This window comes from Xiphophorus hellerii, chromosome 5 (assembly GCF_003331165.1).
Source record: "Xiphophorus hellerii strain 12219 chromosome 5, Xiphophorus_hellerii-4.1, whole genome shotgun sequence".
Classification (NCBI taxonomy): Eukaryota; Metazoa; Chordata; class Actinopteri; order Cyprinodontiformes; family Poeciliidae; genus Xiphophorus; species Xiphophorus hellerii.
Genome location: NC_045676.1, coordinates 3,939,842 through 3,958,602, shown reverse-complemented (window position 1 = coordinate 3,958,602; position 18,761 = coordinate 3,939,842). Strand labels below are relative to the sequence as shown.

Genomic DNA, 18,761 nt, shown 5'->3' with positions numbered 1-18,761 from the left:
CGTTCGCTAATTTCCCACTTCTCCCCTTCTAATATTTGTGGGAATTCCCCTTCTCTTTGTTTTTTTTTTTTTTAAAAACAAGGAATCTCTTCACTCTTTATGTTTCTGTCCTTTTATCCTCCAGCATTGATTTATGGTGCTTGAGGGGCTTTTAGGGTGTGGAGTTATGATGTATGGCTTCAGCAGTTATTCTTATCTGCTCTCAGATGGCAAAGCTGTTGCAGCACTAGCGAAGCTCTCATCAACTTACTTCTGCTTTCCTTCATATTCCAGTTTGTTTGACTGTCAGGCCACTGAAACATCCATCATAACCAGCCCAACTGTGAACATTTTTAGTTTCATATTCTGATGTGTTTCATTGGACATTATTTGTTCCATTATTAAGTTAAACGTTATGAATCATAGTAAAGTAGACTGCAAAAATACAAAATATTACCAAGTATTTTTGTCTAGTTTCTAGATGCTCTGTAATATTGAAAAATTACAGAAGAGTATTACAGCCAATAATAATAATAAAAAAAACTATCTGACTTTAAACTCAAAGTTCTGACTTGAAATCTTTTTATTACCTGTGGTCCTATTCCACTATACCTTGATGGAAAGTTAATTTTCTTGTTTTTCTGCAAGGCATAGGGGCTTGTTTTAAAGAGATCCACGATGAGTTGTAGCAGTCCATTTTATTTAAGAAATATTTATCTTTAGCTGTAAAAACAATACAGTAAAAATACTGTAGGCTGTTTGTTTTTTTATATCGATTTAAATTAAATATTGTCACGTGGACATGTTTACGCTGCTATGCATTCTGGGTAAATGGCGTGTGCTAGGTCTGATTGCGCTAGCTCCGACTAGCTAAAGCAGCGACAAGTAACGTAGTCGAGCCTTTTCAATTTGAACCGCAGCGCGTTGAAATGGATGGGAATGTAGGAATTACAAGGAGTAAAGAAGATGAGGAGGACCAAACGGAGGAAGAGGAAAGAGTTGCAGGTGTTTGTTGCTGCTGCTGTCACCTTCAGCTTATGGGGGAAACAATGAAAGACACGTACCTCTCTGGTCCGGTAAGTAGTTACTGTTTAGGGTCCGGTCTTTGGCATACCTATCAAGTCTTCCATTTTGGCCGGAAAACTATTTATGTTTATTTTACTCCTTCTCCCGTTTCAGTATCTTTCCGTAAATTTCCCGTTTTGTAGTAATTACGTCACAACCCCGGAAGTCGGTTCCCATTGGTTGTCTATCTCGCTTCTCTTGACCAATGTTCTGGCGAGCCGCTTTTTACACAAGCTTCCATATCTTGCTGAAAAGTTACTTGCAAGTTAGTTTTGTCTCATTTCAAGTGTGCTAAGAAATTTGCACTAGAAACTAGACAACAAATACTTGGAAAAATTATTTGTTATTTGTTTATTTGTTCTTTCAGTGTGCGGCTCCTGCTGATTTGTTTAGGTTCTCATTCATGGAAGCAATAATTCAAACATTAATAAAGAAAAACTCTGACTAATCATTTTTGAGATTTACATTGTTACCTGTAAGCCATCGTCTTTCAGCTCTTTGATTAACCAGACCAAACCTTTAATGTGTGACGCTGACATTCAGCTGCCTGGAACTCACACATTATTTATACTTTTAGGATGATTGATGAAGAGGGGCGATGGCTGCTTGATGAAGATATTCTTAGCAGATTGCTCCTCTTTGCATCATGCTGATGGACGTCAGAGCATCATGTTGACCTTCCTCTCCTGTGATATCTCTGGCCTAACCCAGTATCTTACTGTATCTATGTTTGGCTCTGGCAGCAGAGTTGAGAGGACCTGTTCTGGTCCTGCTTTGTTGTCTCTATGGTTACATCGACTATTATTTGCAATGGCACTGTACAATTCACATGGAATTATCGTTTTAGTTGATTTGTGTTTTGTAAAGGAAAATCTTATGTTGCTGTGTTGATATGTCTCTGATTTTCCTTCTCTTCCCATAGTAGTAGTGGATTATACACTAAATGCAAACCTGAATTACAAACACAAGTGTGAAGCTCTTAGTAGTTCATTGGAACCATTAATAAAACACATAACTTCATTACATTTCTACAGTATGAATTTATACAATAATTAGATGCACAAGATGTTATTTTTTCTAAATTAGCAGTCCCTAAATCTCTCTTTGCAAGTTGCAGGATGATCACTTGCTTTTTGTTGCCATCAAGCTTCCAGCACAAGTGACGTCTGGACATTCAACCACTCTTGATAGCAGAATCAATGAGTGTTCATTTCAAGTGAGTTCTTTTGTATTTCAGCAACTTTGTCAATGCTGCCTCTACTGCGCTATGTGCACTGCAAAAATACAAAATATTACCAAGTATTTTGGTCCAGTTTCTGGTCCAAATATGTTAGTCCACTGGAAATAACACAAAGCTAATGTCCAGGTAATTTTTCAGCAAGATATAAGAGAGTCTTTTAAATAAATAATTCCTTAATATTGATGAAGAAAATCATTGCTCCATTGACAGATTATTTCACTTATAACAAGACATGTTTCCAATGTAATAGCTGAAATAATCTGCCAATGGAATATCAATATTAAGGAATTATTTGCTTAAAACAAGCTCCTATATCTTGCTAAAAAGCTAGTTAAACAATAGTTTTGTCGTATTTTACGTAGAAATGTTATTAGAAATGAGTAAAAGTGTAGAAATAACAGCATAAACACTGGGAGCAGTGATGATATACAGAGTTTCACTTGTACTGGGAGGAAGAATCGGTGATAACGCCCCTTTGTGCAACTAGGATGCAGCATTCTGTCACTGAAGGAGTTCTCCACTACAGTATCCGCTTCATCTTAGGGATGGGAGACATTGCTTTGTCTTTTTCAGTAGAAGTAGCTCAATCCTCGTCTCGTTTCACGGTATAACTTTCCTCTAGAAGACGGTTAACTTTAAGTTTGAAAATGTTGATGCCAATGGAGCCGATTCTTTCAAAGCTATAGTTCTTGGCTACCTTTAGCTTTGGCTGTTTTCAGGTTCTTTCTGAATATCCATCCATTTTCTCTTTACATTAGACTGACAATTTAGTTTTTTTCTCCAGGCCTTGACAACTATACATTGTGCTTATGTATAGTTGTTTAATCTGGTAATCTTGGACCCTGCAGCTGGTTAAATACTCCAAAAGACTTTCTGGTTTAAATCTTCAATCTTTACTAAGTTCCTTGGACATTATTGGTCACTCCCCTGAGGACATTAATCAAGTTATTTTTGTCCTTTCAAGTGTTTAAGTTTGAGAAAATCCATAATAAATTTAGATTTGTGTGCAAATCTTCTGTTTTGAGTTGTATAGGAAAAAGATGGGTTGAAAACTTATAGAAAGTCTAAAATCAATGCAGTATTTCAGGATAGGTCTATGTGACTATAACTGTAATTTATGAAATAGCTCCTAACTGTGGCATTCAGAAATACACTGCCTGGCCAAAAAAAAAGTCGCCACCTGGATTTAACTAAGCAAATAGGTACAAGCCTCCTATTGGATAAGTACTGCATAGGCAATTATCTTTCAGCTGGCAACAAGTTATTTAACCCCAGCTGATGCAATGAGTAACTCCTCATTTCTTAAACAACCATGGCAAAAGACACATCCTGTGGTCGTGGAAAAGACGTTAGTCTGTTTAAGAAGGGTCAAATCATTGGCATGCATCAAGCAGAGAAAACATCTAAGGAGATTGCAGAAACTACTAGAATTGGGTTAAGAACTGTCCAACGCATCATTAAAAACTGGAAGGATGGTGGGGAACCATCGTCTTCCAGGAAGAAATGTGGTCGGAAAAAAATCCTGAATGATCGTGATCGGCGATTACTTAAACGTTTGGTCAAATCAAATCGAAGAAAAACAACAGCAGAACTCAGGAGTATGTTTAATTGTGAACGCAAAAGCATTTCCACACACACAATGTGAAGGGAACTCAAGGGGTTGGGATTGAACAGCTGTGTAGCCATAAGAAAAGATCTAATCAGTAAGGCTAACCAGAAAAAAAGGCTTCAGTTTGCTAGGGAGCATAAAGATTGGACTCTGGAGGAATGGAAGAGGGTCATGTGGTCTGATGAGTCCAGATTTACCCTGTTACAGAGTGATGGGCGCATCAGGGTAAGAAGAGAGGCAGGTGAAGTGATGCACCCATCATGCCTAGTGCCTACTGTACAAGCCTGTGGGGGCAGTGCTATGATCTGGGGTTGCTGCAGTTGGTCAGGTCTAGGTTCAGCAACATTGTGTGCCCAAAGAATGAGGTCAGCTGACTACCTGAATATACTGAATGACCAGGTTATTCCATCAATGGATTTTGTCTTCCCAAATGGAACGGGCATATTCCAAGATGACAATCCCAGGATTCATCGGGCTCACATTGTGAAAGAGTGGTTCAGGGAGCATGAGACATCTTTTTCACACATGGATTGGCCACCACTGAGTCCAGACCTTAACCCCATTGAGAATCTTTGGGATGTGCTGGAGAAGGCTTTGCGCAGTGGTCAGACTCTCCCATCATCAATACAAGATCTTGGTGAAAGATTAATGCAACACTGGATGGAAATAAATCTTGTGACACTGCAGAAGCTTATTGAAACAATGCCACAGCGAATGCGGGCTGTAATCAAAGCTAAAGGCGGTCCAACAAAATATTAGAGAGTGTGACCATTTTTTGGTGGCGACTTTTTTTTTGGCCGGGCAGTATACATGCAGCCTATAAAATGTTTCATCCCAGCAGAAATTACGAGGATGGTCAGTTTGAAAGCTAATGGAAATGTGAGTTGAGCCCAGCGGCTACTGTAAGTATTGGATTTGACAGCCGGTCTAATATAGTGAGAGCATCATAAAAAGTGTCATAAATCAGACCATCAGTGGGATCTAAATCCACGTCTCTCATGTTTAAAAGGGCTGTGTTCGCATGAGCTTTTCCCAGCCTCTTTCAAATTTTCATTTTGTGTTTTTGTTACGACCGTCTGTGCCACCGTGGGAAGTCTGGCGTCCTGATTATTTCTTGATTTGTCATAGCCCACACCAGCTTCCAGTTCACTGTCTGACAGGATGTACAAAAGCAGCCAGCGCGGGGAGATTCCCCACTCCGGCTCTGTTTCTGAACAATGTGGAGGCAGGCAGGGAGGCATGTCATGGTGGTAGCTCTGGCCCACCCAGACTGTGGCCTGCTGTCCTCCTTGGTTGCCGCTCCCCCAGCCCCCAGGTGAACAAAGCCGGCACAGGGAGGAACGGCAACGAGGAGGGGGAGGAGGAATCTGAGCTCAGCTGTCAATCTGCTCCTCAAAGTCTGGCGGGAAATAAGGAAAAGGAATGAGAAACTGGAAGATCAAGCCGAACGGAGAGCTTTGTTTTCATGTTTGTAGCTTAATAGCAGCCAAGTTAGTATATTTCTGGAAGATTAGCTACTAGATAGAGAAAATGCTTGATAAATTACCTACTTTTTATTATTTTTCTTTGAGAGAGCCAGAATTATTTTAAACTTTTTCTTAAAACATAGTTCCTAGATCTTTAAAGCCGTAGTACGTAATTTTCATAAAAAATATTTTTTAAAGTCGTGATAGGTAAGACTTATGTAGTGCTCCCAGTAGTAACTAGAAACAACCAGAGCCAGGAGGAGGGTTTTAGCGCTGCCGTGCTTGGCGTCTGTTATGGTTACGCTAGAGCCTGTCTTGAATGTGAAAGCCAACTAGCATACCACAGATGATGGTAAATAAACAGTTGTCCTGTAGCTGTAAACAGTTTCTCCACCACACATTTAGCAACTAGTTCACAAAATTGATTAACAGCGTTAAGGCCTTCCTCCTAGCTCTGATTGGTTGTTTTTGGTCAGGGGTGGTGCATTTCTTCAGATGGCAATAGCAGCTCAGGAAGGAGAGAGAGGAGATTTATTGTTTTCACAGATTATATGCCTTGTATTATACTGCCACAACATGGCAATAGTTTTAAGAAATATGTAAATATTTACATACAGCCGTGAACTGAAACACAACGGATTCTGCAGCACATCTACATGTCAAAGTCAAGCTAGCATAACTGACCTACTTCCCACTTCCTCAACATTTTTTTTTTCAATCTAGAAAACTATTGATAAAGATGAACTACAAATGTCTGGATACTTGCAAGTAAAGCATAGAGGAAATTATAGATGTTTTGGTCATTTCTGTACATCATGAGCTGCAGCCGATGACTGTGCAGTACGGTGTCTAAGGTGCAGCAGTTTATGAAATACCTGCTGCTGATTCATTAAAACTCCTTTGTTTTTTTTCACTGCCTATTTTAAATCTGAAAAAGAAACTTTTCTGATTACTTGATGCCAAACCTGAAGCAGCTTCTTGCCTTCACCATGTTCATTCGGTAATCCTCGATGATAGCCACTGGCAAAGCTTCACCTCCGTATCAAATTCAAACGGGCGCTGCAGCCAGTTTCCTGAAACTCGGCACAGAAACAATCTGATAACTGAAGCTAGTCAAAGACTTTCTGTTTTTCTCTCTTATTTAATGCACAAAGCAGGAATGTAGGTATTGAATAATTTCTGTTTACAAGTATTATAGAGCAAAGGTGAGTCTCAGGGTAACAAAGAACAAGTCTTCTCTTTATTTTATGAATGTAATACACAACTTGAATAATTTATGCCAGGCAAAAACAATCATTAATAATGGTGATAATTGTGTTTCTTTGTTGCAATTTTAGCAAAAACAATCTGGCATTCACTTCATTAGGCCTCAGCATATTAGCAGTTCAGTATTCACTGATTCACCTATTTGCAGCTTTTTCCTGTGTAATGTGAGTCCAAATTATTTGCAGATTTTTTTCATGGAGCATATCCAAAATATTCTAACGAAAATTTTGCACTTTGACCTGCCTGAATGTGCTCTCCAAATAACCTTAAAACTTGGTAAATCCTGAGTCCAGGATCTCTTTGCAGAGGTTAAATCTGGTCATGCTTCTGACTGCATCTCAGTTGTTCGGCGTCTATTGTTACTCTGGCTGCTACTGTTGAAATGTTCCCCCTTTCCTATGCTAAATAACACCCTCACCCTGTTTTCATTCTCTCCAGTCACATAGCATAAAGGCTGTGGCCTCTTTCTTTGTCGCTGAAGCAGAAATGAGCTGAATGCTGGTTTATAGTGAAGCTTAACCCCCATGTTCTTTTGTTGTTAACTTTTTGTTGTTAACTTTTTCTTGCGAAAAAAACGTTTAATTTTAAGTTCACGTTATGATTTTTGATACCTGTATCATGTGGCGTAAATACGGTGGCCTTGAAGTGCAAACCGCTTTTACAAATCACTAAGCACAACTACAAATTGAAAAACACAACATATTCAAAAACACAACGTTGACTAACTGCAAATTAAGAAAAGACAACATTAATTACAACTACATATTAAAAAGACACACCAACATTAACAAGACGGAATGGGAAGTTCTTGTGGGAAATCTCTAAAACATCGCTGACTGGACAACACCACCTTTGCCTTTGAAACCAGAAGTTATTCTGGCTTTAGTGTATAACCAGATGATTTATTTGAAAAATGTGTCCCAATATAAACATTTCATATCAGTCAATATTGATAATTATTGATTAGTGTTTTGTTTTAAATATCTGAAATACCGACAAATTGGTGACATAACCTTTTCTGTTATCCTCAGTTTTCACTCTGTTTATTTATTTTTAAGCAGTTATGAGGCACGGTGGCGAAACCTTTAACTGCTGCTGCACAACAGGTTGTTGCTAGGTAACCAAAGTTGGGGAGGGAACTTGAAACTTCTTGTGACCCAGCAGGTTGTTGCTAAGTAACCAAAGAGTGAGTGAGTTAGTTAGTTGATGCGACCAACCTACCTGGTTGAGCAGCTAAAACCTTTCCTTTGCCTACATCCCCCAGAATGCTGTGCGGTCCTGGATTGGAGTTCAGTGAAATTATTAAATATTCTATCAGACACATTATCTATTGATATTCATCGTGTGTCTATCACCATATATATTGTTATTTAATATTGCCCAGCCCTTTTTTGGGACAGGAATATTCTGAATGGGGACATACTACGAATCTCAGCCTTTTTTTTTTTTTTTTACAGTTTGGGCTATACAGGTCTACCCTAAAATCTAACAAAGAGAGTGAATCCCAGAATAATTTCCTATTTTAAAGTCAAAAGTGGTGTCATCCAATCGACGATGTCTCAAGTTTCCCATTGAGACTTCTTCCGTTTTGTTTTCTTGATTTGTAGTTAATGTCGTTGTATTTTGAATATGTTGTGTTTTTCAATTTTTAGTTATGCTTACTGATTTGTGGAAGAGGTTTCCACCATTCTTAAAGCTTTTAGGTTTTCTAACCATATTGCCAGGCAGCTTTCCTCTTTCTTGAAGAAATCTAGGTCAATAGGGCTGCAGTCAGTGTGATTCTCAGTGCAAAACTCGTTTCCCAACCTCCTTCACCAGAACTCAGAGAAGAATCTGCTAAGTTTGACCCTTTTCCTGTCACATGTCACGGGCCGCCACACCAGGCTCATCTTACTGCAGGATCAGCTCCAATTACACATAAGAAACCTGTGATCTTAAGTATTCCTAAAGTATCAAACTCCAAGCCTACAAGCTAAACTAATCTGACAGTTAGAGGGATTATTTGAGTCATGAGATAGTGTGGATTAAGGAGTAACTTGAAGGTTGTGGATCAAAGCTATGGGTCTTTGAGCTTTAAATACTTCTTATTGAGTGTGATATTTGTTTTGCATTACATTCAAACGAGATGGTTAAATGTCCCATGGAATGTTTCACAGAATTTTGGAGCCACCAATAAGTAAACTGGATACTTAACTTTTTCCTGAAGTTGTTGGTGTTCATTTAAAGTAGGAGGTTTCGTAGCATGGAATTGGATTGTAAGCATAATTTTCAGTGGAGGGGATGTCAGGGATTGGGGAAGGTTGTTCAAAAAGTTTAAAGTTGATCTTCTTTAAATATCCCAAAATTAGTTTTGATGTCTTTTTTGGGTCATTGTACTGTTGTCTAAGCCGGTGTTTCCCGACCCTGGTCCTCAAGGCACACTGCCCTACATGTTTTAGAGGTTTCCCTGCTTTAATGTGCCTGATTCAACATATTGCTGTTCAACAAACGCCTGTTAATCAGTCATCAATTGAAATCAGCTGGACTGAAGTAAGGAAATACCTAAAACATGCAGGGCAGTGAGCCTTGAGGACCAGAGTTGGGAGATGGGTGGCTTGTTTAGTATACTTTGTTTTTTCAACTCGTTTCCATTCTTTCTTTTTTGCGTTCTGTCTTAATCTATTTTTAGAGTCCAGGAAGTGGTTGATTCTAGTGTTCAATGGAGGAGAGGCAGGTTAAAGTGTCATTTGGACTGAGTTAACTCCAGTCAAAAATAAGTTTCTTAAACTTTCTGCATATATTGAAACTATCTATCTATCTATCTATCTATCTATCTATCTATCTATCTATCTATCTATCTATCTATCTATCTATCTATCTATCTATCTATCTATCTATCTATCTATCTATCTATCTATCTGTCTGTCTGTCTGTCTGTCTGTCTGTCTGTCTAGGGAAAGGTTATAGGGACATATATATATGAAAAATTAACAAATACAGTGAAATTATTCAGGTTATGGGACAGATAATCCAATCTAAAAAGAATTACGGCATATCTTCTTTCAAAGATAGATTATACCTCACCAAAATTTTCTTCCTTTACATTTTTTGCACATGTCAAAGTATGAAGGAGGGCAGTCGACGTTGAGCAGCTCTGCAGTTAGACAGGACTACACTAATATTTCAGTACAAAAACAACTCTGCAGTTTTTTAAATAATTTCTTTTAGCACAGTTAGTATTATTGAATGTTAACATCAGTATCTCTGTGTATTCCTAGTAAAATAACTAGACCTTTTCTTTAACTGCTAAAAACTCCAAAAGACTGAAAACAGTTCTTGAGCCTGCATGTCAGATGAAAGACTGAATTATATTCTTTAAAAAGAAAAATAAAGCTACTTAACTGTATTATGTTCAGCTTCATACCTGAAGTCTTATTTATTTTTTTAAATTAGCTTTAGCTTTAGCTTTAGCTTTTGGAATGAATGGGTAACATGTCTGTATAGTAAATGCACTTACCAATCTAAAACCTTTGTACAGCTTGAATATTCCTCCGACTTTCATTTTATTCACCCCAGTAGCGTTGAAAATTGCACACCTCAACTGCTGCTGTTCAGTAGCATAGAGTAAGTTCGTCATTTACACTTGCGCCATTAAAGTTTGGAAAGCAAACACTTAAAATCCTCTAGATGTGGAAAAAGAGGAACTTGTGAGACTTCTTAAGCTGGAGTTAAGCTCAGTTTCAGGAAACCTTGGTATTAACTTATCATGTTTCCCTCCTGAAATGAAAGTCTCTTTATTTCTTTTATCTTTGAGCTCACTGCGGGTTGCAGTTTACACACTTCACTGAGTCTTAATGAGAACAAAGTCGATTGTGGTATAGTAGAAAAGGAGCTTTGAATGAAGGCCCTTTTCTCCCTCTGCAGGTGGAAACAAACTCAAGCCGCAGCCGTTCCGTCTTAACTGGGCCTGGATCTCTCTGGAGCGGGAATACTACCTAGTGGATGAAGACGCCAAATTCCTGGAGGTGACTCTGAAACGCAGAGGCTTCCTGGGGGAAACCTCTTTTGTCAGTAAGTGTTGACTCTTGCTCTGCTGTTGCAATGTAATGTAAACAAATATTTGGTTTCTTTTTTGTTTACAGGTAAATATTCAGTTTAATTCACTTTATATATGTAGTGCAAATTCGCATCAAATACAGGAACTAATTATTCTTTTAAAAACTCCTTAACTGTGTTTATTCCTTTCATCAAGAACAACAAATCCTGTGGCTTCGGAAACACTTGCTTTTTATTTGCTGACGTTACAGGGACAGGGGAGTTGTGAGCCAAATATTTCAGTTCTCCACAATGATTGGTTAATTCTTGTCCCATTGGGTAACAAAATTACAAAGTGTGAGCTTCAGGCTGAAATATTATGAATAAATTAAGTATCCAGGCACAGTTTAGTGATATAAATCACACTTATTTAAATATGTGGCATCTTGAAAAAGCTTATTTCCAATAGGAATGTTTTTCAAGAACAGTATTTAAGTTTGTGTCACCATAAATGCTGTGCCATGTAGTTAACTAAAAAAGAAGTAGTAGTTTTTTACCACAAGTTTTATAAAAATGAGTAGATTGTTTAAAATCACTTTAAAGGATAAGAAACATCCCAGAAGGGGGGAAAATGTGAGCAAATCCTGCAAGAATATGGTGGTCAGAAAAAAAACATCTTCCTGTCTTCTCTGCCTCAGTTTGGATTGGATTTTTTTTTTTTTTTAAATAAATGAATCTGAGTTTCTAACCTCACAGTTCAGTGGGTTTCTCTCTCTTTTAGGTATTGGAACAAAAGATGGCTCCGCTGAGAAGGACAAAGATTTCCGTGGCAGAGCTCAGAAGCAAGTCCAGTTCAACCCAGGCCAGACGACAGCGACCTGGAGGGTGAAGATCTTCACTGACCAGGAGTTTGAGACCTCGGAGACCTTTGAGATTCAGCTGTCGGACCCGGTCATGGCGGTGGTGGAGTACCCTGATGCTGCAACGGTGGAGATTGTAGATCCTGGAGATGGTAGGAATGTCATGTTGGAGATGACTTTTCTTCTCTAAGACTTGTAAATTTTTCTGTTTTTTAAAATAAAACCACAATTAATTGGTTTTGCTGTGTTGTTCTTCCCAAACAGAATCAACAGTTTTCATTCCACAAGCAGAATTCAAGATAGAGGAGGATATTGGGGAGCTACTAGTGCCAGTCATGCGATCAGGCGATGCCAGCCAGGAACTTATGGTTGTCTGTTTCACTCAGCAAGGTGAGAAAAGCCTGTTTTTATAAAAGCAGAAAAACTTCATTTCCTACTTTTGTCCACCAACGAAAATAAAGTTCCTGTTAATCCACAGGTACCGCCACTGGCACCATACCCACCACTGTCCTCTCCTACTCCGACTACATCACCCGTGCTGAGGACCACACCAGTGTGCTGCGCTTCGACAAGGACGAGAGAGAAAAAGTTTGCCGAATCATCATTATTGATGACTCCCTTTATGAGGAAGAGGAGAGCTTTAACGTCAGCCTCAGTATGCCGATGGGCGGTCAGCTGGGGGCCAGTTTCCCATCCACCAAAGTCACAATTTTGGCAGACAGCGATGATGGTGAGTGGAGTATTGAGTTTTTCAGTTTGTTTAAAATATCAAACTCCTAATTCATTGAACTAGGCATAAAAAACACAGTTTTTTTTACATAGATACACAAAATAGCAATTTCTGCTAATTGACAAACATTGCTATTTTTGACAATTAGCAATTTTGTTGAGGTAACTAGCCTCCAGTCCACTGCTTTACACAAAGAGCTTACATATAGCTTGGGAACTGTTGTTTTAAAACAGAATTATCTTAATGGGTGGTGCTTCTTTACTTTAAAAACTACAACCGTACTGGTTTTTCTAAACCAGTTCTTCAGTTGCCATATGAAGCAGAATTCCTAATTTTATAAAAAAATTGTTTAATTGTATTTACACAATTAAAAACATTGTTATTTTGATATACTGTATAATAAAATAATATCACAAGAATAAAGTCAAAATAATACAACAAAGTCATAATATTTCAAAAATAAAGTCAGAGGATTGTGACTTTATTCTCGTAATTTTATTATTTCTTTTCTCATAATTTAGTATGGCTCTAATACTCTTTTGTGGAATTTAGCGTTGCAAAATGAAATTCTTGCAATTTTTCCAAGGCTGGGATCAGTCTATGTTTAGGCTAAGAGCTGCATGAGGGTCAGATGTGAGTAATCCTGCTCCCTGAAAGCCTTTGGTGCTTTGTGTCGATTCTGCTGTCTGAGAGGACGGCGACTTTACCACAGATGATGAGACAACAGCATTCTCATTTCCATACATTGGCCTGGCTGCCTGCATCTTTACAAGGTAACGGCAGACAGGTGTTACCTTAAACAGGCGATGTTATGCTGCACCCAGATAAAAAGTGACCCCCATGTCATTGTTGGTGTATCCTTTTCTTCACAAGGCCTAAAACACAGGTGGTGGAGTAAGAGGGACCATTGTCCACATGACAGACATGTTTTCCTTCTGTCCCATCTGCTTGTTGGAATTCAAGACCTCACTGTCTGTTTCTTTTGAGGTTTTCTGACTCTTCAGATTTGCCTTTCCCTCCCACTCATTTCAAGTAATTTACTGCATTACATCAAAGTATAATTAAAGTTACTGTCTAAACAAACCACATACATTTCCAGACATGTGAAAAACAAGAGAGGACACCTCTGTCTGAACCTATATTGTGGCTCCGCTTCTTGGTGGGTCCTGAAATAACACCATAAATCTGCTTCAGTGCCTCCATATGTCTGTGAATGTGTTAAAGCATCTGTCCGCCTGAGTAAACTTCAGGTTTGGGTTCTTGCCAGCATTCAGCCTCCATTGTTACTGTCTTTGACTCTTCATCCCATTGATCTCCAGGCTCATTTCCAGCTTCCTCGCCTGCCTCTGTGGTGAATACAAGCAAAGTGGAGCTGAAAATGTGCCAGCAGTGCTGCAGCCTCAGCTTGAGATTATATTTATGTTCACACTCCTCAAATGTAGAGCAAATATAGCATAAAAATTAATTTCTGCTCTATGCCCTAGGGTGTTTTCACACCTGATACAATTGGTTCGATTGAAATGAATAAGACTTTCATGCAAGTGATCATTTGTTTCACACACTTTGTACACTTTGGACGAATAAAAGTTTTGCACACGTCTTTGTGAAGGCTGGATGGATCCCGCAGGTTTTTTCCTCCACCATGCGCAGTGAGAACGATGGTGAGATGGTAATTATGGAGTGAGCTCTATTGCACCAACATCAAAATGTTGTTGCACAACCTGGCAGCCTAAATCTACTACCTGCAAGTAAGGATAATAATATAGATGTTTATTTTTCCTTCTGCACTTTCTGCAGTCTTAGTGTTTAAAGACTGCAGCTCTAAATCTGCCCATCTTTCAGTTAATCTCAAAGAGCTCTCACCGGACACAGAGTAATGAAAAGCCGCTTAATGCAAAAGTGACAAGAGATTAAAGGACTTTTTGTTCCAGCACTCTGAATTCTTGGCCTGTTTCTTTTTGCAAAGTGGTCGGTTGCCTCCTGGTCTCCCTTCTTATCAGCCTCTGGATCAGCATGAAGCTGGAACTTCCCTTCACGTCAGTCTGCATGCATGTACAAGCACACGCCTCATTCTTCAGGTGTATCCTCGGCCCTTTGGCCTGGAGCTCAGACAGTGCTGTCTGGATTTAGAGGAGCAGGGGGAGGAATGGAGAAGGAGGGGAGGACGAGAATGACAGCGCTCTTCCTGTGGCGAAACAGAAATAATGGCTTTTGCTAAACTATAGTTTTGTCAAACTATAAAGCAAAACTACTGGAATGTACTTCAGAGAACGTCCCAGTGTCCAACGTTGGTTTTTTCCTCTTTGAATGGACAAAAAAAGAGTATTCACTACAAAAACACCAAATTTTACCAAGTATTTATAGTCTTGTTTCTTGTGCAAATATCTTAGTGCACTTGAAATAAGACAAAACTACCTTTCAGGTAACTTTTCAGCAAGATATAGGAGCTTGTTTTAAGTAAATGATTCCCTTATTATTCATTAAAAATGTACTAGTTCCACTGGTAGATTATTTCACTAATAAGTTACTTTTTATTTTTTAATAAAAAAATAGTTTTTTTTTATTTTTAACAAAACTAAAAAATAAAAATGACAAAAATAGTCGTAATATTGCAAGAATAAAGTTGTAAGAGAGTAAAGTCGGAATGACACAAGAATAAAGTCGTAGTATTACAACTATTGTGATAATATTATGACCTTATTCTGAAAATATTAAATTTATTCTCATACTATTACAACTTTATTGTATTTTGACCTAATAATTGTAATATTATGACTTTTTTGTCAATTTTACTGGCCATTATCAGGGCCAGTACTTTTTCATCAATATTAAGGAAATATTTATTTAATACAATCTTCTATATCTTGCTAAAAGAATATTTGTAAGTTAGTTTGGCTGTATTTAAATTTTGCACCAGAAACTAGACTAGAAATATTTGGCAAGATTGTGTGTTTTTTCAGTGTTCATGTAAATCTTTTGAGAAGTTTAGTTGTTTTAGAAAAACTGTCGTATGTCATGTCAAAATCATGTTGTCTGTTCTCTCACAGAGCCTTCGCTGTACTTTGGGGAGCCTGAATATGTTGTGGAGGAGAGTTCAGGCTATGTGGAGGTGAAGGTCTGGAGGACGGGTACTGACCTGTCCAAAATCGCCACGGTTACGGTTCGCTCCAGAAAGAGCGATCCTGTTTCTGCAGAAGGTAAGACATTTGGTTTGACAGCATCCATGACTCCTAGTCACTGTGATAAACCACCTTCTTCTTCTCTGTCTTTTAGCTGGACTCGACTATGTCGGCATTAGTCGCAACCTGGACTTTGCTCCAGGTGTCACCATGCAGACATTTAGAGTGACCATCTTGGATGACCTGGGTCAGCCAAAACTGGAGGGGCCAGAGACCTTTGACCTTGTGCTGAGGATGCCCATGAATGCTGTATTAGGAGAACCGAGCAAGACGACCATCACCATCAACGACACTGTCACTGACTGTGAGTACAGGAATTATTACCATTGATCTGAGAAGGTTATAGACTGAAGGAAGAGTTGATTAATTTTATGTCACACTTATATTTAATAATATTATTAATAATAATAAGATGTTTGAGCTGAATGTGTGTATGGTGGATTATGGTGGAATTCCAGAAAGAGTTTTTGCTTTCTGGAATTTTTTTATGAGTTTACTTTAAAGGTCTTATTTGGTCAAAATAAATAAATATATTTATTGTTATTATCTAATTATTAACTTAGACTTGAAAATATTACTATACAATGATAATAATACTAACAATTTTCTTACTATTACAACTAATAATAATAATAATAATTAGAATTAATGTACATATTGATATTACATTAAATATATGTTAGAACAATGTTTCCCAACCCTGATCCTCAAGGCACATTGCCCTACATGTTTTAGAGGTTTCCCTCCTTTAATGTGCCTGATTCAACTGATTGCAGTTCAACAAACGTCTGTTAATCAGTCAACAATTGAAATCAGCTGGACTGAAGCAAGGAAATACCCAAAACATGCAGGGCAGTGAGCCTTGAGGACCAGGGTTGGGAAACACTGTGTTAGAACATTTTAATATTTATGATTCCTAATCATAAATATGATTTATGATTAGGAAATCATAAAACTATTAATAGCGAACTATTAATAGTTCACTAATAGTTATTAGTGAACTATTATTCACTAATAATAGTGAATTATTATCCCATATTATTATTATTAGTATTATTATTATTATTACACAGTTTATTAATGACAACCACAATTATTTAGAAGTTTTAAAATGCACATTTAATGATGCATCATTCCCTAAGCTGCTTAGCCTGAATTTCTGCTCATGCTGAGTTTGATTCTGCTGCAGGTCTTTTCCTGTTCAAAGGCAGTTCGTCTTTCCCACCGTCGCCATGTGCTTCCTGAGTAGGAGGGATTACTGAAAAGTTACTGAATTGATGCAATAAACTTCCTGCAGTTAGATAAACCATTGAGAATTGTGTGATTAACTGACTTTTTGGGTTTTAAATTTATTTAAATTAATTAAACTTGATTTTAATGTGCCTGTATGATTGTATCTCTAAAGAAATTTAAATTAATCTAGTTAAATAAGAACCAAATTGAGTCTCACATAACAACATATGATTTTATTGTAGACATATTTATATGAAGTTTACATTTAAAAATCCAATAAAACAGTTTTTCGGAATTTATATCTGAGAAAATTATAATCCCATGGTAAAAACAAATCACCAGCCTTAAGTTACGTCTTATTTTTCTCAAATTGATTTAGATTCAGACATTTATTTTACTCTTCAATTTACTTTTGTTTTGATAAAGAAAACTAACAGGGTCAGAGTTTTTGCTGATCTGTTTTTGCTGACAGTAACCCAAACTTTCAGTTACTGTCTTTTCTGAACGTACGATAATTGTCTTGTAACAGAACAATTTTGTTTCAGTGCCGAAGGTTCAGTTTAAGGAGGGGAGCTACAAGGTGGATGAATCTGACGGCGAAGTGAGCGCGATGGTGTACCGCAGCGGAGACATCAGCCTCAGATCCACAGTGCGCTGCTACACCCGGCAGGGATCCGCTCAGGTTATGATGGACTACAGCGAGAGGCCCAACACTGACGCCTCCATCATCACCTTTCTGCCAGGTGGAAAATCATTGAACCTCCACACACCTCACTGTCCCTATTGTCAACTCTTGTGTTATCTGAACGTTTCTGCTTTGCTAGGCGAGTCGGAGAAGCCGTGTGTGGTTGGCCTGATGGACGACTCAGTCCATGAGGAAGATGAGGAGTTCCGCTTGGTGCTGGGGAGTCCGAAGAGCAAATCCCCGTACGGAGCCTCAATCGGGGAGCAGAAGGACGCGCTGGTCACCATCACAGACGAGAAAGACAGTATGAAATGCATCTAGTTGTCAAAATGTTTCTGTTTGGGAAAACAAATCTATTCTCAGTTATAGAAACAGGATTCAGTCACCTTCTTTTATTTAGAAGAGTTTAATAAATTATACAAAAGCTGATTTGGGTGCAGCAAAGTTGGCTTTTCAGTAAAGGTCTCTGGATCAACATGTTTCTACTTAGCATAAAAGTTTAGTTGTAAAAAAACAAATACTTTGTATTGTAGTTGCATTACAAGAAAGTGATCTTGCATAATAAAGATTAATAAACATATTTTTATCATTCTTGAGCATCTAGAAAAAAACGTGGTTATTTCTGAGTTTCAACGTCCAAAATGTTTGAAATTCAGAAATTTACATGATTTTTTTCTGGAATTTTTTTTTTTTAGATTAATGTCAAATTTTCTAAGTTTTTTTTTCTAGCAAATTTTTGACCTTTCAAAGTCAGAAATTTCCACTTGTTTTTTTTTTTTTTAGATTAATCTCAAACATTTTTGGTGGAAATGTACTAGTTCTTTGGCGCCATACTTTCTGTTGATATGAGTTAAACTTAAGTTTATTTATTTGTGTGAAACAATATGCTCTTTCACAGTTTTGCTGTATGCATCTCCCTGTTTTTAGAGCCCATCATCCGTTTTTCTGAGATCAAATACAGCGTGCGAGAACCTCAGGTCAAAGGTGAGGTGGCCAAAGTGAAGATCCCCATCTTGCGTTTTGGAGACGCATCAAAACTGTCAGTAGTGCGGGTACACACGAAGGATGGCTCTGCCACGTCTGGAGAGGATTACAACCCACTGTCTGAGGGTAAGAGGCCCCAGGTTGGGTTTCTGTTTTCTGTTCCTTTCAGCTGCCCGGTGCTCACCTCCCACTCTGCCTTTCAGATGTGGAGTTCAAGGAAGGTGAGAAGGAACATTTTGTTGAAATCGAGATCCTGTATGACGGTCACAGAGAGATGAGAGAGGCCTTCACGGTTCACATGAAGCCTGACGACAACATGGTGGCTGAAATACAGGTGAGCCAAAGACCGCGTGGCGCACATAAACAAATAGAAACCTGCAGCGGTCCGAGTGCGTCCTGCACAGCCGCGCACGAGAACACGCATCCCCTCGTGTTAAAATAGGCAGGCAGC

General features: G+C 38.3%; 1 protein-coding gene across 1 annotated transcript in view; it reads left to right on the top strand.

Moving 5' to 3' along the window:
- frem3 (Fras1 related extracellular matrix 3) overlaps window positions 1-18,761 on the top strand; it is a 37,716-nt gene that overhangs the window by 9,939 nt on the left and 9,016 nt on the right. The window contains exons 3-12 of the mRNA XM_032562907.1: window positions 10,529-10,675; window positions 11,421-11,651; window positions 11,764-11,889; window positions 11,978-12,229; window positions 15,277-15,426; window positions 15,503-15,712; window positions 17,187-17,384; window positions 17,466-17,630; window positions 18,254-18,436; window positions 18,514-18,644. Coding sequence (XP_032418798.1) covers window positions 10,529-10,675; window positions 11,421-11,651; window positions 11,764-11,889; window positions 11,978-12,229; window positions 15,277-15,426; window positions 15,503-15,712; window positions 17,187-17,384; window positions 17,466-17,630; window positions 18,254-18,436; window positions 18,514-18,644 — 1,793 coding nt within the window. The remainder of the gene's footprint in view (window positions 1-10,528; window positions 10,676-11,420; window positions 11,652-11,763; window positions 11,890-11,977; window positions 12,230-15,276; window positions 15,427-15,502; window positions 15,713-17,186; window positions 17,385-17,465; window positions 17,631-18,253; window positions 18,437-18,513; window positions 18,645-18,761) is intronic.